Source organism: Phaenicophaeus curvirostris, unplaced genomic scaffold, assembly GCF_032191515.1.
Source record: "Phaenicophaeus curvirostris isolate KB17595 unplaced genomic scaffold, BPBGC_Pcur_1.0 scaffold_277, whole genome shotgun sequence".
Taxonomy (NCBI): Eukaryota; Metazoa; Chordata; class Aves; order Cuculiformes; family Cuculidae; genus Phaenicophaeus; species Phaenicophaeus curvirostris.
This window is the reverse complement of record NW_027206891.1, coordinates 99261-125582: the sequence shown is the minus strand read 5'-3', so window position 1 is coordinate 125582 and position 26322 is coordinate 99261. Positions and strand designations below refer to the sequence as shown.

Below are 26322 nucleotides of genomic sequence, written 5' to 3'. Positions count from 1 at the left end.
GAGGAGCCGTTCCCACGCCCCCCCCATTCATTCATTCATTTATTCCCTCACTCCTCCATTCATTCGTTGTTGCTCCGCCCCCAGCCCCGGGGGGCGGAGCCTGGGGGGCAGCCCCGGGTGTCCCCGCCCCCGTCACCTTCCCGGTGTCCCCGTGTCCCCATGCTCGTTCCCGGGTCCCGGACCTGGTCCCGGTGTCCCCTTCCCTGTGTCCCTGTCCCCAGTGTCCCCACTGGGCTGGCACCTCAGCCCCCGGTCCCGGTGTCTCATCCCCATTCCTGATGCCGCTTCCATTCTCGGTGTCCCCGCTGTCCCCATTCCTTCTGTCTCGGTCCCATCCTTGATGTCCCCATCCCGCTGTCCCCATTCCTGTCCCCGTCCCCGTCCCCATCCCCATCCCATCCTTGATGTCCCAGTCCCCACTGTCCTGGTCCCCATCCCCATCCCCAGCTGTCCCCATCCTCACTGTCCCCATTCTAGGTCCCATCCCCATCCTGTTGTCCCTATCCCTGTCCCAGTCCCATCCCTGATGTCCCAGTCCCATCATTGATGTCCCAGTCCCCGCTGTCCCGGTCCCCGCTGTCCCCATTCTAGGTCCCATCCCCACCCTGCTGTCCAGACCCCCATCCCTGCTGTCCCCTTCCCCATCCCCAGCTCTCCTGGTCCCCATCCTCCTGTCCCCGTTCCTGTCTCTGTCCCTGTCCCCATCCCTCCCCATCCCTCTGTCCCTGTCCCACCCTTGATGTCCCCATTCTGCTGTCCCACAGAATCGTAGAATCCCCAGGTTGGAAGAGACCCACCGGATCATCGAGTCCAACCATTCCCATCAACCACTGACCCATGTCCCTCAGCACCTCGTGTACCCATCTTTTAATTATCTCCAGGGAAGGGGACTCAACCCCCTCTCTGTTCCAGTGCCCGATGACCCTTTCTGTGAAATATTTATTCCTGCTGTCCATCCTGAGGCTCCCCGGGTGGAGCTGGAGGCCGTTCCCCCTCGTCCTGTCCCCTGTCCCTTGGGAGAAGAGCCCAGCTCCCTCCTCTCCACAACCTCCTCTCAGGGAGTTGGAGAGAGCAACGAGCTCTCCCCTCAGCCTCCTCTTCCCCATCCCCGCTGTCCCCATTCTAGGTCCCATCCCCATCCCGCTGTCCCCATTCCTGTCCCTGTCACCCTCCCTATCCCATCTTTGATGTCCCAGTCCCCGCTGTCCTGGTCCCCATCCTGCTGTCCCCATTCTAGGTCCCATCCCTATCCTACTGCTCCCATTCCTGTCCCCATCCCTATCCCCGGCTGTCCCGGTCCCCGCTGTCCCCATTCTAGGCCCCATCCCCATCCTGCTGTCCCCATTCCTGTCCCCATCTCCATCCCTATCCCATCCTTGATGTCCCCATCCTCGCTGTCCTCATCCCCATCCTTGCTGTCCCCATTCTAGGTCCCATCCCCACCCTGTTGTCCCCATTCCCGTCCCTGTCCCCATCCCTCCCCATCCCCTCTGTCCCTGTCCCATCCCACAGTCCCATCATGCTGTCCCCATTCCTGTCCCTGTCCCCATCCCTCCCCATCCCCTCTGTCCCGGGCCTGTCCTCACTATCCCAGTCCCCACTGTCCTGGTCCCCATCCTGCTGTCCCCATCCCCAGCTGTCCTGGTCCCCGCTGTCCCCATTCTAGGCCCCATCCCTATCTTACTGTCCCCATTCCTGTCCCCATCCCCATCCCATCCTTGATGTCCCAGTCCCCGCTGTCCTCGTCCCCATCCTGCTGTCCCGGTCCCCGCTGTCCCCATTCTAGGTCCCATCCCCATCCCCACTGTCCCCATTCCTGTCCCTGTCACCCTCCCCATCCCATCCTTGATGTCCCACTCCCCACTGTCCTCGTCCCCATCCTGCTGTCCCCATTCTAGGCCCCATCCCTATCCTACTGTCCCCATTCCTGTCCCCATCCCCATCCCATCCTTGATGTCCCACTCCCCAGTGTCCTGGTCCCCATCCCACTGTCCCCAGCCCCGCTGTCCCGGTCCCCGCTGTCCTCATCCCCATCCCGCTGTCCCCATTCCTGTCCCCATCCCCCTCCCCTCTCCATCCCCCGCTGTCCCATCCCCGCTGTCCCTGTCCCCATCCCGCTGTCCCCATCCCAGGTCCCCTCCCCCCCTCCCCGCTGTCCCCTCGGTCCCCGCCGTAAACAGCCGCCGTCGCCCCGGTGACCGCGTTCCATCCCTCTGACGTCACCGCGTCCGGCGTCCTCTGTTTACGTCGCGTAGCAACCGCGGGGCGCGCGGCAACGGCGGAGGGGAGGGCGTGGCCTGAGGCCCTTGTGGGCGTGGCCTGAGCGCCTTGTGGGCGTGGCCTGAGGTCCCGGGGCCGTAGCCAGTGCGGGAGGGGGCGTGGCCTGAGGCCATTGGGGGCGTGGCCAGGGCGGGAGGGGGCGTGGCCTGCGCCGCGGGGTTCCCGCGCGTTTCTCGGGGTTGGAGGGACTCGGGATAAAAGGGGGGGGGGGGGGGTGAGGGGGGAGCGAGAGGAGTGGGACAGGGGACACGGAGGAGAGGGGGGACACATCGGGAGGGGCTCCCAGTGTCCCCAACACCCCCACCCCGCCCCCGAGCCCTCCCTAGGTCCCCCCCCCCCCCGTCCCCACTGTCCCCCCCCATCCCCCACTGTCCCCCCCCCATCCCCACTGTCCCCCCACCCCAACTGTCCCCACTGACCCCCCCCACCCCCACTGTCCCACCATCCCCAATGTCCCCAACTGTCCCCAACTGTCCTCCCCATCCCCACTGTCCCCCCACCCCAACTGTCCCCCCATCCCCAATGTCCCCCACTGTCCCCCCTCATCCCCACTGTCCCCCCCACCCCAACTGTCCCCCCATCCCCAATGTCCCCAATGTCCCCCTATCCCCAACTGTCCCCCACCCCCACAACTGTCCCCCCATCCCCACTGTCCCCCCCCAGAACTGCCCCCCCATCCCCAATGTCCCCCCCACCCCAACTGTCCCCCCCATCCCCAATGTCCCCACTGTCCCCCCAATGTCCCCACTGTCCCCCCCACCCCAACTGTCCCCCATCCCCCATGTCCCCAATGTCCCCCCCATCCCCAATGTCCCCAATGTCCCCACTGTCCCCCCCATCCCCAATGTCCCCCCCTGTCCCCACTGTCCCCCCACCCCAACTTTCCCCCCATCCCCAATGTCCCCAATGTCCCCCCATCTTCCCCGTCCCAACTGTCCCCCCCCATCCCCAACTGTCCCCCCCACCCCAACTGTCCCCCCCGTCCCCACTGTCCCCCCCAATGTCCCCCCTGTCCCCCATTCCTGTCCCCCCCCCTCCACGATGACCCAGGGGGTGTCACAAGAGTTTTTATTAAAGTGCCCCCCCCCACTGGGGGGGGGGAGGAGGCACCCAGCCCCCCCTCTTCCCCCCCCCGTGACCCCCTCCTATGGGGTCTGGCCGGGTGATAGAGGGACCCCAAATCCACCCCTCCCCCCCCAGTGTCACCTCAGAGTGGGGGGGGGGGACACTGGGAGGGTCAATGCCTTCCCAGTTTGGAACTGGGGAGCACGGCTCGGATCCTGGGGGAGGGGGGAGAGGGGGGGTTAGGGGGTGCTGGGGCACCCCAAAACCCCCTGAAGCACCCCAACTCCCCCCCAGGGGCCCCCCAAAACCCCTTGAGGCACCCCAACCCCCCCAGGGGCACCCCAAAACCCCCCAAGGGGCAGCCTAAACCCCCCTGAAGCACCCCAAGCTCCCCCTGGGGCACCCCAAAACCCCCTGAAGCACCCAAACCCCCCTAAAGCTCCCGAGCCCCCCCCAAGGGGCACCCCAAAACCCCTTGAGGCACCCCAAAACCTCTCAAGGGCAGCCTAAACCCCCCAGGGGCACCACAAAACCCCCTGAAGCACCCCAAAACCCCCTGAAGCACCCCAAGCCCCACCCAAGGGCACCCCAAAATCTCCCAGAGCATCCTAAACACCGGAGCAACCCGATCTCCCCCAAGGACACCCCAAAAATCTTCAGGGGTGCCCCAAAACTCACAGGGCACCGTTTTTTGGGGGGTGATGGGGTCAGAGTGTGGTTTTGGGGGTGCCCAGAGCGGATTTTGGGGGGCCAGGGGCCAGGTTGAGGGTTTTGGGGGGGCAGTTTGGGGTTTCGGGGTGGGGTTTGGAGCACAAGGGATTCAGTTTAGGGGTTCAAGGGTGGGTTTGGGGCGCAGGAGTTGGGGTCTTAGGTGGGGTTTTGGGGTCCAGGGGTGGGGTTGGGGTCGGTTTTGGGGTTCGGGGGGGGGTGGGGTCATTTCAGGGTGTGGTTTTGGGGTCCTCGGGGTCGGTTTTGGGGTTCGGGGCCCCTCACCTGGCTCGGAGGTGGCCCAGGTGGCTCCTCAGCAGGTCCAGGCTCTGCTCGATCTGCGCCTGGGGACAGCGGGGACCCCCTGGGTCACCCCAATGTCCCCAACCCTCTCCAGACCCCCATGTCCCCTGGTGTCCCCCATGTCCCCTGGTGTCCCCAACCCTCCCTATGTCCCCATGTCCCCTGGTGTCCCCAACCCTCCTCAGACCCCAACCCCTGGTGTCCCCCATGTCCCCAACCCTCCCCAGACCCCCATGTCCCTTGTCCCCTGGTGTCTCCCATGTCCCCTGGTGTCCCCAACCCTCCCTATGTCCCCATGTCCCCTGGTGTCTCCCATGTTCCCAACCCTCCCCAGACCCCATGTCCCCTGGTGTCCCCCATGTCCCATGTTCCCTGGTGTCCCCAACTCTCCCCAGACCCCATGTCCCCTGGTGTCCCCCATGTCCCCAACCCTCCCCAGTCCCCATGTCCCCTGGTGTCCCCAGTCCTCTCCAGACCCCAATGTCCCATGTCCCCTGGTGTCCCTCATGTCCCCAACGCTCCCTGGACCCCAATGTTCCATGTCCCCTGGTGTCCCCAACCCTCTCCATGTCCCCTATCCTTCCCAGACCCCCATATCCCCTGGTGTCCCCCATGTCCCCTGGTGTCCCCAACCCTCCCCAGACCCCCATGTCCCCTGGTGTCCCCGTGTCCCCATACCTGGTGGTGCTGGTAGAGCACAGGGAAGGTGAAGGCGCAGATGATGCCTGGACAGGAGGTGACACTTCACACCACGTCCCCCGTCCCCCTGTCCCCATCCCTGTGTCCCCACCAGTGTCCCCTGTCCCCGTACCTGCTCCCAGCAGCGTCACCCCGTTGCAGACGGCCCCCACGTAGGTCAGCAGGTAGAAAAAGAAGGCGAACTGCGGCCACAGCCTGGGGTCACCGGCACCGCCAGGGCCACCACCAGGGCCACCACGGCCACCACCAGCACCACCATGGCCATGGTCACCACCGGGGCCACCACCATGGCCATGGTCAACACCATGGTCACCACCAAGACCACCACTGGGGCCACCAGGGCCATGGTCACCACCAGGGTCACCACCGTGGTCACCACCAGGGTCACCATGGCTATGGTCACCACCATGGTCACCACTAGGGCCACCACCGGGGCCACCACCATGGCCATGGTCAACCCCATGGTCACCACCAGGGCCACCACGAGGGCCACCATGGCCATGGTCAACCCCATGGTCAATACCATGGCCACCACTAGGGCCACCACCAAGGCCACAACCATGACCATGGTCAACCCTATGGTCACCACCAAGGCCACCAGCAGGGCCACCACAACCACCCTCATGGCCATAGTCACCACCAAGGCCATCACCATGGCCATGGTCAACACCGTGGTCACCACCAGGGCCACCACCGGGGCCACCATGGCCATGGTCAACACCATTGTCTTTGCCCCCCCTCCATGTCCACAGGTGTCCCCAACCCCCCCTGTGTCCCCCAGTATCTCCCCACATGTCCCTAATGTCCCCCATGTCACCAGTGTCCCCTTGTCCCCCGTGTCCCCCATAAGCTCCATGTACCCCATGTCCCCTGCAACCTCTATGTCCCTGGTGTCCCCCATGTCTCCAATGACCTCCATGTCCCCAATGACCCCATGTCCCCAGCATCCCTCGTGTCCCTCATGTCCCCAGTGTCCTCCATGTCCCCAATTACCCCCGCAACCTCCATGTCCCCAGTGTCCCCAGCAGTGTCCCCAGCAGTGTCCTCCAAGTCCCCAGTGTCCCCAATGACCCCCACAAACTCCACGTCCCTGGTGTCCTCCATGTCCCCAATGTCCCCTGTGTCCCCCATAAGCTCCAAGTCCCCCATGTCCCCAATGTCCCCCTTGTCCCATGTCCCCAGCAGTGACCCCCATGTCCCCAGTGTCTTCCATGTCCCCTATGTCCCTAGTGTCCTCCATGTCCCCTATGTCCCCAATGTCCCCATGCTCTGTGTGTCCCTCGTGTCCCCCGTGTCCCCTACAAGCTCCATGTCCCCCATGTCCCCAGTGACCCCTGCAACCTCCACATCCATCGTGTCCTCCATGTCCCCAATGACCCCATGTCCCCAGTGTCCCCAGCAGTGTCCCCAATGTCCTCCAAGTCCCCCATGTCCCCCATGCTCCCAGTGTCCCCATGCTTAGTGTGTCCCTCGTGTCCCCCATAAGCTCCAAGTCCCCCATGTCCCCAATGACTCCCACAACCTCTATGTCCCTGGTGTCCCCCATGTCCCCAGTGTCCCCAGCAGTGTCCCCAATGTCCTCCAAGTCCCCCATGCTCCCAGTGTCCCCATGCTTAGTGTGTCCCTCGTGTCCCCCATAAGCTTCAAGTCCCCCATGTCCCCAATGACCCCCACAACCTCCATGTCCCTGGTGTCCCCCATGTCCCCAGTGTCCCCCATGTCCCCAATGTTCCCCTTGTCCCCAGCAGTGACCCCCATGTCCCCAATGACCCCATGTCCCCAGTGTCCTCCATGTCCCCATACTCAGTGTGTCCCTCGTGTCCCCCATGTCCCCCATAAGCTCCAAGTCCCCCATGTCCCCCATGTCCTCAGTGTCCCCAGCAGTGTCCCCAGTGCCCCCCAAGTCCTCCAAGTCCCCCATGTCCCCAGTGTCCCCTGCAGTGTCCCCAGTGTCCTCCAAGTCCCCAATGACCCCCATGTCCCTGATGTCCTCCATGTCCTCAATGCCCCCTAAGTCCCCATGTCCCCCATGTCCCCAACGTCCCCAGTGTCCCCCATATCCCCAATGACCCCACATCCCCAGTGTCCCCAGCAGTGTCCTCAGTGTCTCCCATGTCCCCAGTGTCCCCCATGTCCCCAATTCCCCCCCATGTCCCCAATCCCCCCCAATGCCCCCCATGTCCCCAAGTCCCCCATGCCCCCCCGTGTCCCCTGTGTCCCCGTGTCACCTTGAGGGACTCGGGGAGGCTGTGCACGAGGAAGAGGCGTGTGAGGGTGTGTTTGGCGGCGCTGAGGTGCCGGGCCAGGCGCCGCGCCCAGAGCTGCTGCTGCTCGGGGCTCAGCCCCACGGGGCCCTCGGGCTGCGTCCTGCCAGGGGACAGCGGGGACGTGTGTGACACGGGGGTCAGGTGGCCACGGGAGGGTCTTTGGTGGCCATGGGAACGTCTTGGGTGGCCATGGGAACGTCTAGAGAAGCCATAGGGGTCTAGGTGGCCATGGGAAGGTCCTGGGTGGCCATGGGAGGGTCTAAGGTGGCCATGGGAACGTCTTGGGTGGCCATGGGAACATCTAGAGAAGCCATAGGGGTCTAGGTGTCCATGGGAAGGTCCTGGGTGGCCATGGGAGGGTCTAAGGTGGCCATGGGAACGTCTTGGGTGGCCATGGGAAGGTCTTGGTTGGCCATGGGAAGGTCTAGGTGTCCATGGGAAGGTCCTGGGTGGCCATGGGAGGGTCTAGGTGGCCATGGGAGGGTCTTGGGTGGCCATGGGAGGGTCTTGGGTGGCCATGGGAGGGTCTAGAGAAGCCATAGGGGTCTAGGTGGCCACGGGAGGGTCTAGGGTGGCCATGGGAGGGTCTTGGGTGGCCATGGGAGGGTCTAGAGAAGCCATAGGGGTCTAGGTGGCCATAGGAAGGTCTTGGGTGGCCATGAGAGGGTCTTGAGGGCCATGGGAGGGTCTAAGGTGGCCATGGGAAGGTCTCGGGTGGCCATGGGAAGGTCTCGGGTGGCCATGGGAGGGACTTGGGTGGCCATGGGAGGGTCCTGGGTGGCCATGAGGCTCCAGGTGGCCATGGGAGGGACTCGGGTGGCCATTGGGGGGTCCTGGTTGACCATGGGAGGGTCTTAAGTGGCCATGGGAGGGTCCTGGGTAGCCATGAGGCTCCAGGTGGCCATAAGAGGGTCTTGGGTGGCCACTGGGGGTCTGAGGTGGCCATGGGGCTCCAGGTGGCCATGGAAAGGTCTTGGGTGGCCATGGGAGGGTCTAGAGAAGCCATAGGGGTCTAGGTGGCCATGGGAACATCTTGGGTGGCCTTGGCCTTAAGGGTCCAGGTGGCCATGGGAGGATCTTGGGTGGCCCTGGGAGGGTCCTGGGTAGCCATGGGGATCCAGGTGGCCATGGGAGGGTCTTGGGTGGCCGTTGGGGTCCGGTGGCCATGGGAGGGTCCTGGGTGGCCATGAGGCTCCAGGTGGCCATGGGAGGGCCTTGGTGGCCATGGGAGGGTCCTGGTGGCCATGGGGCTCCAGGTGGCCATAAGAGGGTCTTGAGTGGCCACTGGGGGTCTGAGGTGGCCATGGGGCTCCAGGTGGCCGTGGGAGGATCTTGGGTGGCCCTGGGGATCCAGGTGGCCACGGGAGGATCTGAGGTGGCCATCGGGGTCTGAGGTGACTACCTACCGTGCCGGGGTGGCCGGTAGCCGCCGCAGGGACCTCACGCCGGCCCGGTAGAGGCGCCGGGGGACGGTGACGGCCAGGACGGCAAGAGCCGCGTGGGAGCCCACGGTGACCACCCCGAACCGCGCCAGCGAGCCCAGCGTGGCCAGCGAGGCTACCAGCGCCAGCGCCGAGGGGCCGGGGGCTCGCCAGGACAGCAGCGCCCACACTGCGGGACAGGGGGGATCCCAGTGCTCCCAGTGCCTCCCAGTGCTCCCAGTGCCTCCCAGTGCTCCCAGTGCCTCCCAGTGCTCCCAGTGCCACCCAGTGCCTCCCAGCGAGCCCCAGGGCCACCCCAGCGCTCCCCAGTGACACCCAGTGTTCCCCAGTGTTCCCCAGTGCTCCTACTGACACCCAGTGCTCCCAGTGCCTCCCAGTGACACCCAGTGCCTCCCAGCGAGCCCCAGGGCCACCTCAGTGCTCCCAGTGCCACCCAGTGCCTCCCAGTGCCACCCAGTGCCTCCCAGTGACACCCAGTGCCTCCCCAGTGCTCCCAGTGACACCCAGTGACACCCAGTGCTCCCAGTGACACCCAGAGAGCCCCAGGGCCACCCCAGCGCTCCCAGTGACACCCAGCGCTCCCCAGTGCCACCCAGTGTTCCCCAGTGCCTCCCAGTGCTCCTACTGACACCCAGTGCTCCCAGTGACACCCAGTGCCTCCCAGCGAGCCCCAGGGCCACCCCAGTGTTCCCAGTGACACCCAGTGCTCCCCAGTGCCTCCCAGTAACACCCAGTGCTCCCCAGTGCCTTCCAGTGACACCTAGTGCTCCCAGTGCCTCCCAGTGCTCCCAGTGCCTCCCAGTGCTCCCAGCGCCTCCTCAGTGCCACCCAGTACCCCCTGTAGAGCCTCCCAGTAACACCCTCAGCACCTCCCAGTGCTCCCAGTATCCCCTCCAGTGCCTCCCAGTGCACCCAGTACCCTCTCTAGAGCCTCCCAGTAACCCCCTAGCACCTCCCAGTGCTCCCAGTATCCCCTGTAGAGCTCCCCAGTACCTGCCTAGCACATCCCAGTGCTCCCAGTATCCCCTCCAGTGCACCCAGTACCCCCTCTTGAGCCACCCAGTACTCCCCTAGCACCTCCCAGTGCTCCCAGTATCCCCTCCAGTGCCTCCCAGTGCACCCAGTACCCCCTCTAGAGCCTCCCAGTAACCCCCTAGCACCTCCCAGTGCCTCCTCCAGTGCCTCCTGGTGCTCCCAGTACCCCCCCAGCACCTCCCAGTAATCCCCTAGCACATCCCAGTGCCTCCCAGTGCACCCAGTACCCTCTCTAGAGCCTCCCAGTAGCCCCCTAGCACCTCCCAGTGCTCCCAGTCCCCACCTTGTCCCTCCATGGCTGCCGCGGGTGCTTCTGGGGGGGGGAGGGGGTGCTAAATTTTTTGGGGGGAGGGGGTCACCCCTATTTTTAGCTGCCAATCCTGCCCCGGCGCCCGAGGCCACCCTGAAACCCGACTCCCCCCCGCCTCCCAGTGTTCCCAGTGCCCCTCCCACACCTCCCCCAACGCCTCCCAGTGCTCCCAGTACCGTGCCCTCTGCCTCCCAGTGCCCCCCCCAGCCTCCCAGTGCTGACCAGTGTCCTTCCCAGTGCCCTCCAGTGACTCCCCGCGCCTCCCAGAGCCCCCTAGGAACCTCCCAGTACTGCCCAGTGCCCCCCAGCGCCTCCCAGTGCCCCCCCAGCACCTCCCAGTGACCCCTCAAGCACCTCCCAGTGCTGCCCAGTACCCCCCCCAGCACCTCCTGGTGCCCCCCAGTGCTGCCCAGTGCCCCCCCATAGCTTCCCAGTGTTCCCAGTACCACCCCCCCACCCTCCCCAAGTCTCCGAGTGCTCCCCTAGGACCTCTTGGTGCCCCCCAGTGCCTCCCAGTGCTGCCCAGTGCCCCCCCAGTACCTCCTGGTGCCCCCCAGGCACCTCCCAGTACCGTGCCCTCTGCCCTCCTCACGCCTCCCAGTGCCCCCCCCAGCCTCCCAGTGCTGACCAGTGTCCCTCCCAGTGCCCCCCAGTGCCTCCCAGTGTCTCCCAGAACCCCCCAGCACCTCCTAGTGACCCCATCAAGTACCTCCCAGTGCTGACCAGTGCCCCTCCAGGCCCTCCCAGTGCTGCCCAATGCCTACCAGTGAACCCAGTACACCCCCCCCACACCCTCCCCAACTCTTCAAGTGCTCCCCCAGTGCCTCCCAGTACCTCCCAGCACCTCCTGGTGCCTCCCAGGCAACTTGCAGTGCTGCCCAGTGGCCCCCAGCTCCTCCCAGTGCTGCCCAGTGCCCACCCACAGCCTCCCAGTGTTCCCAGTACCACCCCCCCCACCCTCCCCAAGTATCCAAGTGCTCCCCCAGCGCATCCCAGTGCCTCCCAGTACCTACTGGTGCCCCCCAGGCACCTCCCAGTGCCTCCCAGTGCTTCCCCAGCGCCTCCCAGTGCTCCCCCAGTGCCTCCAGGTGCCCTCCAGTACCTCCCAGTGGCCCCCTAGCACCTCCTGGTGCCCCCCAGGCACCTCCCAGTGCCCCCCAGCGCCTACCAGTGAACCCAATACACCCCCCCAACCCTCCCCAACTCTCCAAGTGCTCCCCCGGCGCATCCCAGTGCCTCCCAGTACCTACTGGTGCCCCCCAGGCACCTCCCAGTGCTTCCCCAGTGCCTCCAGGTGCCCTCCAGTACCTCCCAGTGCCCCCCAGTGCCCCCCAGCACCTACCAGTGAACCCAATACATCCCCCCCACCCTCCCCAACTCTCCAAGTGCTCCCCCAGCGCATCCCAGTGCCTCCCAGTACCTACTGGTGCCTCCCAGGCACCTCCCAGTGCCTCCCAGTGCTTCCCCAGTGCCTCCAGGTGCCCTCCAGTACCTCCCAGTGCCCCCCTAGCACCTCCTGGTGCCCCCCAGGCACCTCCCAGTGCTGCCCAGTGCCCCCCAGCACCTCCCAGTGCTGCCTAGTGCCCCCCAACACCTCCTGGTGCCCTCCAGTGCCCCCCCAGGCACCTTCCAGTACACCCCAGGCACCTCCCAGTGCCTCCGTGTGCCCCCCCAGTGCCTCCCAGTGCCGCCCCCAGCTCACCCAGGCTTTCAGCTCCCTCCGTGGTCTCCGTGTGGTCGGGGGGCACTGGGGGCTCTGGGTGCGGGGGGGGCGCTGGGGGGGGTGCAGGGAGTGGCGGGGGGGGCAGCGGAGGGGGGGCTGCTGAGGAGAAAAGGGGGGGTCAGGGGAGTTGGGGGGGGAACCAACCAACACCCCCCCATAAATCACCCCAAACTGCCCCCCCAGACCCTTCTATCAACCAACCCCCCCATAAACCACCCCAAACCGCCCCCCCAGACCCTTCTACCAACCAACCCCCGCCACAGTCACCCCAAAATTTCCCCCTTGGCCCCCATACCCAGGCTTATCGGGGGGGTCTTCTCCTCCTCAGCCCCCCCCAGCGTCCCCCCCATCCCCATCTGCCCCTCGAGAGGGGGGGGCGGGGGCTCCTCGTGCTTTTTTGGGGGGGGTCTCGTGGCCCGGGGGGACCCCGAGCTCCTCCGGGAGGGGGGGGTGGTGGTAGGGGGGGCGCCCCCGTCGGGGGTCGCGGGGTTGGGGGGGGGCTCCCCCTTCCCCTCTAAAGGCGATGTAGGAGAAGGTGAGTTCGTGGGGGGGGTGGGAAGGGGGGGGTCCCCCTCTCCCTGGAGCCCCCCCCCCCATCTTCATCCTCCTCTTCCTCCTCGGGGGGCTCCGCCTGCAGCTCGGGGAACTCCGACTCCTCGTTGCCACCTTTTTATTTTTGGAGAGGGAGGATTTTAGGGGGGGGGGGGGGGTTGAAGGGGAGGGAAGTAGGAGTATCATCCCCCCCCCCCTCCCCAAATTGCACCCCAAATTGAGGGGGGGGGTACCCCACTTACCCTCCGTGGAGTCCGGCGTGGTGGAGGCCGTGGATGGAGCCTCCTCTAAGGGAGGTGGGGGGGAAGGGATGGGGGGGCCCCCAAACCGGCTCCTGTGCCCCCCCTCCTCCTCCTCCTCCCGGTACCCACCCCACCCCCCCCCAGTGCCTCCATCCTCTTCCTCTCCCGGTATCCCCATCTCCGACCCCTCCCGGTTCCTGCATCCCCGGGGCCTCCGCCCCTCCCCGGTTCCCGGTGCCTCCATCCCCGGTGCCTCCATCCCCAGGCCCTCCCGGTGCCTCCCGGTACCTCCATTCCCGGTTCCCGGATCCCCAACCACTCCCGGTGCCTCCATCCCCGATGCCTCAGCCCCTCCCGGTTCCCGGTACCCCCATCTCCGGTGCTGCCCTCCCGGTTCCCGGATCCCCAGCCACTCCCGGTGCCTCCATCCCCGGTGCCTTCATCCCCAGCCCCTCCCGGTGCCTCCATCCCCGGTTCCCACATCTCCAACCACTCCCGGTACCTCCATCCTGGTTCCTGCATCCCCATCCCTTCCCGGTCCGTCCGTCCCCGGTGCCTCCATCCCGGCTCCTGCATCCTCAGCCCCTCCCGGTGCCCCCAGCCCCGGTGCTCCCGTCCTCGGTTCCCTCATCCCCAGCTCCTCCCGGTCCCCCCATCCCCGGTGCCTCCACCCCGGTTCCTTCATCCCCAGCCGCTCCCGGTGCCTCCATCCCTGGTGCCGCCACTCTTGGCCCCTCCCCGTACCCTCATCCCGGTCCCTCCAACCCCGGTTCCTGCATCCCCGGTGCCGCCACCCTTCACGATGCCCTCTACCCCCATCCCCGGTGCCTCCATCTCCGGTTCCTTCATCCCCATCCCCTCCCGGTGCCTCCATCCCCGGTACCTCCATTCCCGGTGCTCCCATCCTGATGCTCCCATCCCCGGTGCCTCCGCCCCTCCCGGTTCCCGGTGCCCCCATCCCCGGTGCCTTCATCCCCGGTTCCCGCATCTTCAGCCCCTCCCGGTGCCTCCATCCCCGGTTCCCACATCTCCAACCACTCCCGGTACCTCCATCCTGGTCCCTCCATCCCCGGTGCCTCCATCCCGGCTCCTGCATCCTCAGCCCCTCCCGGTGCCCCCATCCCCGGTGCCTCCATCCCCGGTGCCTCCATCCCCAGCCGCTCCCGGTGCCTCCATCCCCGGTGCCTCCATCCCCGGTGCCTCCATCCCCAGCCGCTCCCGGTGCCTCCATCCCCTCTGCCGCCACCCTTGGCCCCTCCCGGTACCCTCATCCCCGGTGCCACGGCCCCTCCCGGTCCCTCCATCCCCGGTTCCCGCACCCCCGGTGTCTCCATCTCCAGCACCCCCATTCTTGGCCCCTCCCGGTACCCTCATCCCGGTACCACCAGCCCCGGTTCCTGCATCCCCACCCCCTCCCGGTGCCTCCATCCACGGTGCCTCCATTCCCGGTGCTCCCATTCCGGTTCCCGCATCCCCAGCCCCTCCCGGTGCCTCCACCCCGGTCCCTCCATCCCCAGCCCCTCCCGGTGCCTCCATTCCCGGTTCCCCCACCCCCTCCCGGTCCCCGTTCCCGTTCCCCGGTCCGTACTGCAGTGGGCGAAGCCCAGGACCTGCCCCATGGCGGCGACCCCCGCATGGGGCTCCCGGTGCCCCCGGCCCCGCGCAGCCACCGCGGACAAAGGGCGGGGGGGGGGGCGGGGAGGGGAGGGGCGGGGAGGGGCGGGAGGAGCCGAACGGGAACCGGGAATGGGAACCGGGCACTGAAACTGGGAACGGGGATGGGAACCGGGCACTGAAACTGGGAACGGGAATGGGAACCGGGCACTGAAACTGGGAACGGGAATGGGAACCGGGAACTAAAACCGGGCACCGAAACTGGGAAAGGGCATGGGAACCGGGCACTGAAACTGGGAACGGGGATGGGAACCGGGCACTGAAACTGGGAAAGGGAATGGGAACCGGGCACCGAAACTGGGAAAGGGAATGGGAACCGGGCACTGAAACTGGGAAAGGGAATGGGAACCGGGCACTGAAACTGGGAAAGGGAATGGGAACCGGGCACCGAAACTGGGAACGGGAATGGGAACCGGGCACCGAAACTGGGAAAGGGAATGGGAACCGGGCACTGAAACTGGGAAAGGGAATGGGAACCGGGCACCGAAACTGGGAACGAGAATGGGAACCGGGCACTGAAACTGGGAACGAGAATGGGAACCGGGCACCGAAACTGGGAAAGGGAATGGGAACCGGGCACTGAAAGTGGCAACGGGAATGGGAACCGGGCACCGAAAGTGGGAATGGGGATGGGAACCGGGCACCGAAACTGGGAACGGGAATGGGAACCGGGCACTGAAACTGGGAACGGGGATGGGAACCGGGCACCGAAAGTGGGAACGGGGATGGGAACCGGGCACCGAAACTGGGAACGGGGATGGGAACCGGGCACTGAAACTGGGAACGGGGATGGGAACCGGGCACCGAAACTGGGAACGGGAATGGGAACCGGGCACCGAAACTGGGAACGGGGATGGGAACCGGGCACCGAAAGTGGGAACGGGAATGGGAACCGGGCACTGAAACTGGGAACGGGGATGGGAACCGGGCACCGAAACTGGGAACGGGAATGGGAACCGGGCACCGAAACTGGGAACGGGAATGGGAACCAGGCACTGAAACTGGGAACGGGCATGGGAACCGGGCACTGAAACTGGGAAAGGGAATGGGAACCGGGCACTGAAACTGGGAAAGGGCATGGGAACCGGGCACTGAAACTGGGAACGGGAATGGGAACCGGGCACTGAAACTGGGAACGGGAATGGGAACCGGGCACCGAAAGTGGGAACGGGAATGGGAACCGGGCACCGAAACTGGGAAAGGGAATGGGAACCGGGCACCGAAACTGGGAACGGGAATGGGAACCGGGCACTGAAACTGGGAAAGGGCATGGGAACCGGGCACCGAAACTGGGAACGAGAATGGGAACCGGGCACTGAAACTGGGAACGAGAATGGGAACCGGGCACTGAAAGTGGCAACGGGAATGGGAACCGGGCACCGAAAGTGGGAACGGGAATGGGAACCGGGCACCGAAACTGGGAACGGGGATGGGAACCGGGCACCGAAAGTGGGAACGGGGATGGGAACCGGGCACCGAAACTGGGAACGGGGATGGGAACCGGGCACTGAAACTGGGAACGGGGATGGGAACCGGGCACCGAAACTGGGAACGGGAATGGGAACCGGGCACCGAAACTGGGAACGGGGATGGGAACCGGGCACCGAAAGTGGGAACGGGAATGGGAACCGGGCACTGAAACTGGGAACGGGGATGGGAACCGGGCACCGAAACTGGGAACGGGAATGGGAACCGGGCACCGAAACTGGGAACGGGAATGGGAACCAGGCACTGAAACTGGGAACGGGCATGGGAACCGGGCACTGAAACTGGGAAAGGGAATGGGAACCGGGCACTGAAACTGGGAAAGGGCATGGGAACCGGGCACTGAAACTGGGAACGGGAATGGGAACCGGGCACTGAAACTGGGAACGGGAATGGGAACCGGGCACCGAAAGTGGGAACGGGAATGGGAACCGGGCACCGAAACTGGGAACGGGAATGGGAACCGGGCACCGAAACTGGGAACGGGAATGGGAACCGGGCACTGAAACTGGGAACGGGGATGGGAACCGGGCACTGAAACTGGGAACGGGAATGGGAACCGGGCACCGAAACTGGGAACGGGAATGGGAACCGGGCACTGAAACTGGGAACGGGGATGGGAACCGGGCACTGAAACTGGGAACGAGAATGGGAACCGGGCACTGAAACTGGGAACGAGAATGGGAACCGGGCACCGAAACTGGGAAAGGGAATGGGAACCGGGCACTGAAAGTGGCAACGGGAATGGGAACCGGGCACCGAAAGTGGGAACGGGAATGGGAACCGGGCACCGAAACTGGGAACGGGAATGGGAACCGGGCACTGAAACTGGGAACGGGGATGGGAACCGGGCACCGAAAGTGGGAACGGGGATGGGAACCGGGCACCGAAACTGGGAACGGGGATGGGAACCGGGCACTGAAACTGGGAACGGGGATGGGAACCGGGCACCGAAACTGGGAACGGGAATGGGAACCGGGCACCGAAACTGGGAACGGGGATGGGAACCGGGCACCGAAACTGGGAACGGGAATGGGAACCGGGCACTGAAACTGGGAACGGGGATGGGAACCGGGCACCGAAACTGGGAACGGGAATGGGAACCGGGCACCGAAACTGGGAACGGGAATGGGAACCAGGCACTGAAACTGGGAACGGGGATGGGAACCGGGCACTGAAACTGGGAAAGGGAATGGGAACCGGGCACTGAAACTGGGAAAGGGCATGGGAACCGGGCACTGAAACTGGGAACGGGAATGGGAACCGGGCACCGAAAGTGGGAACGGGAATGGGAACCGGGCACCGAAACTGGGAACGGGAATGGGAACCGGGCACCGAAACTGGGAACGGGAATGGGAACCGGGCACTGAAACTGGGAACGGGAATGGGAACCGGGCACCGAAAGTGGGAACGGGAATGGGAACCGGGCACCGAAACTGGGAACGGGAATGGGAACCGGGCACCGAAACTGGGAACGGGAATGGGAACCGGGCACTGAAACTGGGAACGGGAATGGGAACCGGGCACTGAAACTGGGAAAGGGCATGGGAACCGGGCACTGAAACTGGGAACGGGAATGGGAACCGGGCACTGAAACTGGGAACGGGAATGGGAACCGGGCACTGAAACTGGGAACGGGAATGGGAACCGGGCACTGAAACTGGGAACGGGAATGGGAACCGGGCACTGAAACTGGGAACGGGAATGGGAACCGGGCACCGAAACTGGGAACGGGAATGGGAACCGGGCACTGAAACTGGGAACGGGGATGGGAACCGGGCACCGAAAGTGGGAACGGGAATGGGAACCGGGCACTGAAACTGGGAACGGGGATGGGAACCGGGCACCGAAACTGGGAAAGGGAATGGGAACCGGGCACCGAAACTGGGAACGGGAATGGGAACCGGGCACCGAAACTGGGAACGGGAATGGGAACCGGGCACCGAAACTGGGAAAGGGAATGGGAACCGGGCACTGAAACTGGGAAAGGGCATGGGAACCGGGCACTGAAACTGGGAACAGGGATGGGAACCGGGCACCGAAAGTGGGAACGGGAATGGGAACCGGGCACCGAAACTGGGAACGGGAATGGGAACCGGGCACTGAAACTGGGAACGGGGATGGGAACCGGGCACCGAAACTGGGAAAGGGAATGGGAACCGGGCACCGAAACTGGGAACGGGGATGGGAACCGGGCACCGAAACTGGGAACGGGGATGGGAACCGGGCACCGAAAGTGGGAACGGGAATGGGAACCGGGCACCGAAACTGGGAAAGGGAATGGGAACCGGGCACTGAAACTGGGAACGGGGATGGGAACCGGGCACCGAAAGTGGGAACGGGAATGGGAACCGGGCACTGAAACTGGGAACGGGAATGGGAACCGGGCACCGAAAGTGGGAACGGGAATGGGAACCGGGCACCAAACTGGGAAAGGGAATGGGAACCGGGCACTGAAACTGGGAAAGGGAATGGGAACCGGGCACTGAAACTGGGAACGGGAATGGGAACCGGGCACTGAAACTGGGAACGGGAATGGGAACCGGGCACCGAAACTGGGAACGGGAATGGGAACCGGGCACCGAAAGTGGGAACGGGAATGGGAACCGGGCACTGAAACTGGGAACGGGAATGGGAACCGGGCACTGAAACTGGGAACGGGGATGGGAACCGGGCACCGAAACTGGGAACGGGAATGGGAACCGGGCACTGAAACTGGGAACGGGGATGGGAACCGGGCACCGAAAGTGGGAACGGGAATGGGAACCGGGCACCGAAAGTGGGAACGGGAATGGGAACCGGGCACCGAAAGTGGGAACGGGAATGGGAACCGGGCACCGAAAGTGGGAACGGGAATGGGAACCGGGCACCGAAACTGGGAACGGGAATGGGAACCGGGCACTGAAACTGGGAACGGGGATGGGAACCGGGCACCGAAAGTGGGAACGGGGATGGGAACCGGGCACCGAAACTGGGAACGGGGATGGGAACCGGGCACTGAAACTGGGAACGGGGATGGGAACCGGGCACCGAAACTGGGAACGGGAATGGGAACCGGGCACCGAAACTGGGAACGGGAATGGGAACCGGGCACCGAAACTGGGAACGGGGATGGGAACCGGGCACCGAAAGTGGGAACGGGAATGGGAACCGGGCACTGAAACTGGGAACGGGGATGGGAACCGGGCACCGAAACTGGGAACGGGAATGGGAACCGGGCACCGAAACTGGGAACGGGAATGGGAACCAGGCACTGAAACTGGGAACGGGCATGGGAACCGGGCACTGAAACTGGGAAAGGGAATGGGAACCGGGCACTGAAACTGGGAAAGGGCATGGGAACCGGGCACTGAAACTGGGAACGGGAATGGGAACCGGGCACTGAAACTGGGAAAGGGAATGGGAACCGGGCACTGAAACTGGGAACGGGGATGGGAACCGGGCACCGAAACTGGGAACGGGAATGGGAACCGGGCACTGAAACTGGGAACGGGGATGGGAACCGGGCACCGAAACTGGGAACGGGAATGGGAACCGGGCACCGAAACTGGGAACGGGGATGGGAACCGGGCACCGAAAGTGGGAACGGGAATGGGAACCGGGCACTGAAACTGGGAACGGGGATGGGAACCGGGCACCGAAACTGGGAACGGGAATGGGAACCGGGCACCGAAACTGGGAACGGGAATGGGAACCAGGCACTGAAACTGGGAACGGGCATGGGAACCGGGCACTGAAACTGGGAAAGGGAATGGGAACCGGGCACTGAAACTGGGAAAGGGCATGGGAACCGGGCACTGAAACTGGGAACGGGAATGGGAACCGGGCACTGAAACTGGGAACGGGAATGGGAACCGGGCACCGAAAGTGGGAACGGGAATGGGAACCGGGCACCGAAACTGGGAACGGGAATGGGAACCGGGCACCGAAACTGGGAACGGGAATGGGAACCGGGCACTGAAACTGGGAACGGGGATGGGAACCAGGCACTGAAACTGGGAACGAGAATGGGAACCGGGCACTGAAACTGGGAACGAGAATGGGAACCGGGCACCGAAACTGGGAAAGGGAATGGGAACCGGGCACTGAAAGTGGCAACGGGAATGGGAACCGGGCACCGAAAGTGGGAACGGGAATGGGAACCGGGCACCGAAACTGGGAACGGGAATGGGAACCGGGCACTGAAACTGGGAACGGGGATGGGAACCGGGCACCGAAAGTGGGAACGGGGATGGGAACCGGGCACCGAAACTGGGAACGGGGATGGGAACCGGGCACTGAAACTGGGAACGGGGATGGGAACCGGGCACCGAAACTGGGAACGGGAATGGGAACCGGGCACCGAAACTGGGAACGGGGATGGGAACCGGGCACCGAAAGTGGGAACGGGAATGGGAACCGGGCACTGAAACTGGGAACGGGGATGGGAACCGGGCACCGAAACTGGGAACGGGAATGGGAACCGGGCACCGAAACTGGGAACGGGAATGGGAACCAGGCACTGAAACTGGGAACGGGCATGGGAACCGGGCACTGAAACTGGGAAAGGGAATGGGAACCGGGCACTGAAACTGGGAAAGGGCATGGGAACCGGGCACTGAAACTGGGAACGGGAATGGGAACCGGGCACCGAAAGTGGGAACGGGAATGGGAACCGGGCACCGAAACTGGGAACGGGAATGGGAACCGGGCACCGAAACTGGGAACGGGAATGGGAACCGGGCACTGAAACTGGGAACGGGGATGGGAACCGGGCACTGAAACTGGGAACGGGAATGGGAACCGGGCACCGAAACTGGGAACGGGAATGGGAACCGGGCACTGAAACTGGGAACGGGGATGGGAACCGGGCACTGAAACTGGGAACGGGAATGGGAACCGGGAACTAAAACCGGGCACCGAAACTGGGAAAGGGCATGGGAACCGGGCACCGAAACTGGGAAAGGGAATGGGAACCGGGCACTGAAAGTGGCAACGGGAATGGGAACCGGGCACCGAAACTGGGAACGGGAATGGGAACCGGGCACCGAAAGTGGGAACGGGAATGGGAACCGGGCACCGAAACTGGGAACGGGAATGGGAACCGGGCACCGAAAGTGGGAACGGGGATGGGAACCGGGCACCGAAAGTGGGAACGGGGATGGGAACCGGGCACCGAAACTGGGAACGGGAATGGGAACCGGGCACTGAAACTGGGAACGGGGATGGGAACCGGGCACCGAAAGTGGGAACGGGAATGGGAACCGGGCACTGAAACTGGGAACGGGGATGGGAACCGGGCACCGAAACTGGGAAAGGGAATGGGAACCGGGCACCGAAACTGGGAACGGGGATGGGAACCGGGCACCGAAACTGGGAACGGGAATGGGAACCGGGCACCGAAACTGGGAAAGGGAATGGGAACCGGGCACTGAAACTGGGAAAGGGAATGGGAACCGGGCACCGAAACTGGGAAAGGGAATGGGAACCGGGCACTGAAACTGGGAACAGGGATGGGAACCGGGCACCGAAAGTGGGAACGGGAATGGGAACCGGGCACCGAAACTGGGAACGGGAATGGGAACCGGGCACTGAAACTGGGAACGGGGATGGGAACCGGGCACCGAAACTGGGAAAGGGAATGGGAACCGGGCACCGAAACTGGGAACGGGGATGGGAACCGGGCACCGAAACTGGGAACGGGGATGGGAACCGGGCACCGAAACTGGGAAAGGGAATGGGAACCGGGCACTGAAACTGGGAACGGGGATGGGAACCGGGCACCGAAAGTGGGAACGGGAATGGGAACCGGGCACTGAAACTGGGAACGGGAATGGGAACCGGGCACCGAAAGTGGGAACGGGAATGGGAACCGGGCACCGAAACTGGGAAAGGGAATGGGAACCGGGCACTGAAACTGGGAAAGGGAATGGGAACCGGGCACTGAAACTGGGAACGGGAATGGGAACCGGGCACTGAAACTGGGAACGGGAATGGGAACCGGGCACCGAAACTGGGAACGGGAATGGGAACCGGGCACCGAAAGTGGGAACGGGAATGGGAACCGGGCACTGAAACTGGGAACGGGAATGGGAACCGGGCACTGAAACTGGGAACGGGGATGGGAACCGGGCACCGAAACTGGGAACGGGAATGGGAACCGGGCACTGAAACTGGGAACGGGGATGGGAACCGGGCACCGAAAGTGGGAACGGGAATGGGAACCGGGCACCGAAAGTGGGAACGGGAATGGGAACCGGGCACCGAAAGTGGGAACGGGAATGGGAACCGGACACCGAAACTGGGAAAGGGAATGGGAACCGGGCACCGAAACTGGGAAAGGGAATGGGAACCGGGCACTGAAAGTGGCAACGGGAATGGGAACCGGGCACCGAAACTGGGAACGGGAATGGGAACCGGGCACCGAAAGTGGCAACGGGGATGGGAACCGGGCACTGAAACTGGGAACGGGAATGGGAACCGGGCACTGAAACTGGGAAAGGGAATGGGAACCGGACACTGAAACTGGGAAAGGGAATGGAAACCGGGAACTAAAACTGGGAAAGGGAATGGGAACCGGGCACCGAAACTGGGAAAGGGAATGGGAACCGAGCACCGAAACTGGGAACGGGGATGGGAACCGGGCACCGAAACTGGGAAAGGGAATGGGAACCGAGCACCGAAACCAGGAACAGGGATGGGAACTGGGAACTAAAACCGGGCACTGAAGCCAGGCACCAGGCATGGGAATGGGAACCAGGTGCTTAAACTGGGCACCAGGAATGAGAACTGGCACCAAAGCTGGGCACAGGAATGGGGACCAGAATCAGAAACTAGGTACTGGGAATGGGAACCGGACACTGAAACCAGGTGATGGGAAGCGGAACTGGGCACCAAAACCGCGGACAGGAATGGAAACCGGGCACTGAAACCAGGAATGGGAATAGCAACTGGACACTGAAACCGGGCACCGGGAATGGGCACCGGGCACTGAAATAGGCACCAGCAGCAGATCCCGGGCACTGGGAATGGGAACCAGCACCGGGAACCAGGCACCTATACCGGATACTGCGCCCTGGCACTGGGCACCAGAGCCCCCCAGTGCCCTCCCAGTGCCCCCAGTAAACCCCCCCAATAAACCCAGTCATTTTATATGAGACCTCAGCACCCACATCACCCCCCTCACCAAGGCGGGGAGGGGAGGGGGCTTCGAAGGCTTCAATGGCGCCGCTTGGCCCCGCCCCCACAGGTCACATGACCCCCGTTTGGCCCCGCCCCACAGGTCACATGACCCCCGTTTGGCCCCGCCCCCAGACCACGTGACCCAGCCTTAACCCCAGCCACCCCTATTCTCCCACCCTACATACCCTTTAGCCCCGCCCCTCCCATTAGCCCCGCCCCCAAAGGAGAAGCAGGAAGCCCAGCAGGTGCCTTTAATGGCCTGAGCCCACGGGGGCGTGTCCTGAGGGGGCGTGGCCTGAGCCCGAGGGGGCGTGGCCTGAGCCCCTATTGTTGTGGCTGGAAGGGGCGTGGCCAGAGGAGCCGGGGGCGTGGCCAGAGGAGCCGGGGGCGTGGCCAGAGGAGCCGGGGGCGTGGCCAGAGGAGCCGGGGGCGTGGCCAGCCCCAACAGGAGCCCCGTTTGAGCTGTCAGGCTGTCGGTTCGAGGCCTCAGACGGCCGGTTCGAGGCCTCCAGCGGCTGATTCGAGGCGTCGAGCACCCGATTCGAGGCTCCGCTCCCCGCCCCGGCCTCCAGCAGCTCCTCGAGGCGCTGCAGCCGCTCCCGCAGCTCCCGGAGGGTGGCCGCCTGCTCGTCCTCGCGCCGCCGCGCCTGCCCCGCCTGCCGCGCGTACTCCAGGTAGACGCAGAGGCCGCCCACGCCGAAGACGATGGCTTCGCCCAGCAGCTCGGCCCCCAGCTCGGCCGCCGCCTCCTCGTTCAGCGGCTTCACCGCCGCGCCCCGAAAACCCATCAGCCGCATCTTGGTGCGCATCTCCACCCAGTGATACACTGCGGGGGCAGGGGGGGGACACACATGATATAAAACACCCCCCTGCACCCCCCTCAATTCTCAAGATTCCCAGTAACCCCCCCCATTCCCAGTAGCCCCTTCCCATCCCCCCCAGTTCCCTGCGCCGCCCTCTTCCCAGTGCTCCCCAGCCCTCTTCCCTCCACTCGTTCCTTGTCCCCCCCACTGTGGACACCCCGTTAACCCCAGTAACCCCCTCCCACATTCCCAGTAACCCCCTCCCACATTCCCAGTAACCCCTTCGCCATTCCCAGTAACCGCCTCCCACATTCCCAGTGCTCCCCAGCCCTCTTCCCTCCACTCATTCCTTGTCCCCCCCCCTGTGGGCACCCCCTTGATCCCAGTAACCCCCTCCCACATTCCCAGTAACCCCCTCCCACATTCCCAGTGCTCCCCAGCTCTCTTCCCTCCACTCATTCCTTGCCCCCCCCCGTAGACACCCCTTTGACCCCAGTAACCCCCTCCCACATTCCCAGCAACCCCTTTCCCATTCCCAGTAACCCCCTCCCCATTCCCAGTGCTCCCCAGCTCTCTTCCCTCCTCTCATTCCTTGTCCCCCCCCGTGGACACCCTGTTAACCCCAGTAACCCCCTCCCACATTCCCAGTAACCCCCTCCCCATTCCCAGTGCTCCCCAGCCGCCCTCTTCCCTCCACTCATTCCTTGTCCCCCCCACTGTGGACACCCCCTTGACCCCAGTAACACCCCTCCTGTTCCCAGTAACACCCCCCCTGTTCCCAGTAACACCCCCCCTCCCTTACAACTCCCCCCTAATTCCCATTCCCCCCCTTATTCTTGGTGTCCCCCCTCCCTTCCAGCTCCCCAGCTCTCTGTGCCCCCCCAATTCCCAGTGTCCCCCCCCCCATTCCCTGTGTCCCCTCCCTTCCAGCTCCCCTCAGTACCGGTGCCCCCCCAGTTCCCAGTGTCCCCTCCCTTCCAGCTCCCCCCAGCTCTCAGTGACCCCCCAATTCCCAGTGTCCCCCCCATTCCCTGTGTCCCCTCCCTTCCAGCTCCCCCCAGCCCTCAGTGCCCCCCAACTCCCATTCTCCCCCCCAATTCCCAGTGTCCCCCCCCCATTCCCAGTGTCCCCTCCCTTCCAGCTCCCCCCAGCTCTCACTGCCCCCCAATTCCCAGTGTCCCCTCCCTTACAGCTCCCCCCAGCCCTCAGTGACCCCCCAATTCCCAGTGTCCCCCCCCGTCCCCTGTGTCTCCTCCCTTCCAGCTCCCCCCAGCCCTCAGTGCCCCCCAATTCCCATTCTCCCCCCCCCAATTCCCAGTGTCCCCCCCCCATTCCCTGTGTCCCCTCCCTTCCAGCTCCCCCAGTACTGGTGCCCCCTCAATTCCCGTCCCCCCTCCCCCCATTCCCTGTGTCCCCCCAATTCCCGTCCCCCCCGTTCCCTGTGTCCCCTCCCCTCCAGTTCCCCCCAGCCCCCGGTGCCCCCCCCTCCGTTCCCGGTGTCCCCCCCTCACGCTGGGCGGGGGGCAGGCAGATGTAGGCCCTGAAGAAGGGACTCGCTCGGGCTCCGGCCTTGATCCGGGCGGCCAGGGGGCGGCTCAGCTGCCTCGCGCCCAGCGTCACCAGCTTGGCCAGCGGGAACGCGCCGGCCACCATCGCCACCGCCCCCCCCCCCTCCCCCCCTTCTCCGACCCCGGGACCCCGAACCCGGCGCGTGCGTGACGTCACCGCGGCGACGAGCCCGAGGACACGCCCCCTAGAGGAGGGACACGCCCCCTAGAGGAGGGACACGCCCCCTAGTGGTAGGACGCGCCCCCTAGCGAGGGGACACGCCCCCTCCCAGGAGGACAAGACACCTAAGGGTGACACTGGGACACTCGTGGGTGGCGCTGGACACCCCTTGGGGACACTGAGACGTCCCTGGGTGACACTGGGGCACTCGTGGGTGACACTGAGATACTCGTGGGTGGCGCTGGACACACCTGAGTGACACTGGGATACCTGTGAGTGACATTGAGACACTCCTGGGTGACACTGGGACACTCGTGGGTGACACCGGGACACCTGAGCGACACTGGAATACCTGTGGGTGACATTGAGATACTCGTGGGTGACATTGGAGCACTCGTGGGTGACACTGGGACACCTGTAGGTGATACTGGGACACATGTAGGTGACATTGAGACACTCGTGGGTGACACTGGGACACTCGTGGGTGACACCGGGACACCTGAGCGACACTGGAATACCTGTGGGTGACATTGAGATACTCGTGGGTGACATTGGAGCACTCGTGGGTGACACTGGGACACCTGTAGGTGATACTGGGACACCTGTAGGTGACACTGGGACACTCGTGGGAGACACTGAGGCACTCGTGGATGGCACTGGACACCCCTTGGGGACACTGGGACACCTGTAGGTGACACTGGGACACTCGTGGGTGACACTGAGACTCTCGTGTGTGACACTGGGACACCTGTAGGTGACACTGGGACACTCGTGGGAGACACTGGCACACTCGTGGGTGACACTGGGACACCTGTAGGTGACACTGGGACGCCTGTAGGTGACAC

General features: G+C 64.7%; 2 protein-coding genes and 1 long non-coding RNA gene across 6 annotated transcripts; all 3 read right to left on the bottom strand.

Moving 5' to 3' along the window:
• Positions 1–3334: 3334 nt before the first annotated feature.
• RTN2 (reticulon 2) lies at positions 3335–10140 on the bottom strand. Of its 4 annotated transcripts, none has more exons than XM_069882673.1 (7): positions 10083–10140; positions 8729–8933; positions 7284–7422; positions 5168–5250; positions 5035–5081; positions 4339–4397; positions 3335–3560 (listed from the first exon to the last, which is right to left on the bottom strand). In XM_069882673.1, the coding sequence occupies exons 1-7, from the start codon at positions 10093–10095 to the stop codon at positions 3483–3485; spliced, it is 624 nt and encodes a 207-aa protein (XP_069738774.1). In that variant the 5' UTR covers positions 10096–10140; the 3' UTR covers positions 3335–3482. The 4 variants fall into 4 exon arrangements, with proteins under 4 accessions (XP_069738774.1, XP_069738775.1, XP_069738777.1 ...); XM_069882674.1 differs by having other exon boundaries at positions 5168–5237; XM_069882676.1 differs by lacking the exon at positions 5035–5081 and having other exon boundaries at positions 5168–5237.
• A 2295-nt stretch (positions 10141–12435) lies between these two features.
• Positions 12436–14299, bottom strand: LOC138734864 (uncharacterized). Its single transcript, XR_011339647.1, has 3 exons — positions 14215–14299; positions 12627–12671; positions 12436–12498 (listed from the first exon to the last, which is right to left on the bottom strand). It is a non-coding gene; the product is annotated as an uncharacterized lncRNA (long non-coding RNA).
• An 8889-nt stretch (positions 14300–23188) lies between these two features.
• Positions 23189–25444, bottom strand: OPA3 (outer mitochondrial membrane lipid metabolism regulator OPA3). The gene is made up of 2 exons (XM_069882670.1): positions 25261–25444; positions 23189–23772 (listed from the first exon to the last, which is right to left on the bottom strand). Exons 1-2 carry the CDS (start codon positions 25400–25402, stop codon positions 23198–23200), a joined length of 717 nt encoding a protein of 238 aa, XP_069738771.1. The 5' UTR covers positions 25403–25444; the 3' UTR covers positions 23189–23197.
• Positions 25445–26322: the final 878 nt, after the last annotated feature.

Coding starts and splice junctions, on each gene's coding strand:
- RTN2 (XM_069882673.1), bottom strand. Junction 5,251..7,283: donor GCCTCCCCGAGTCCCTCAAG/GTGACACGGGGA, acceptor CGGTGACCCCAG/GCTGTGGCCGCAGTTCGCCT. Junction 3,561..4,338: donor CTGGGCCACCTCCGAGCCAG/GTGAGGGGCCCC, acceptor CCCCTCCCCCAG/GATCCGAGCCGTGCTCCCCA.
- OPA3 (XM_069882670.1), bottom strand. CDS start 25,402: ATGGTGGCCGGCGCGTTCCCGCTGGCCAAGCTGGTGACGCTGGGCGCG. Junction 23,773..25,260: donor CTGCCTGCCCCCCGCCCAGC/GTGAGGGGGGGA, acceptor CTGCCCCCGCAG/TGTATCACTGGGTGGAGATG.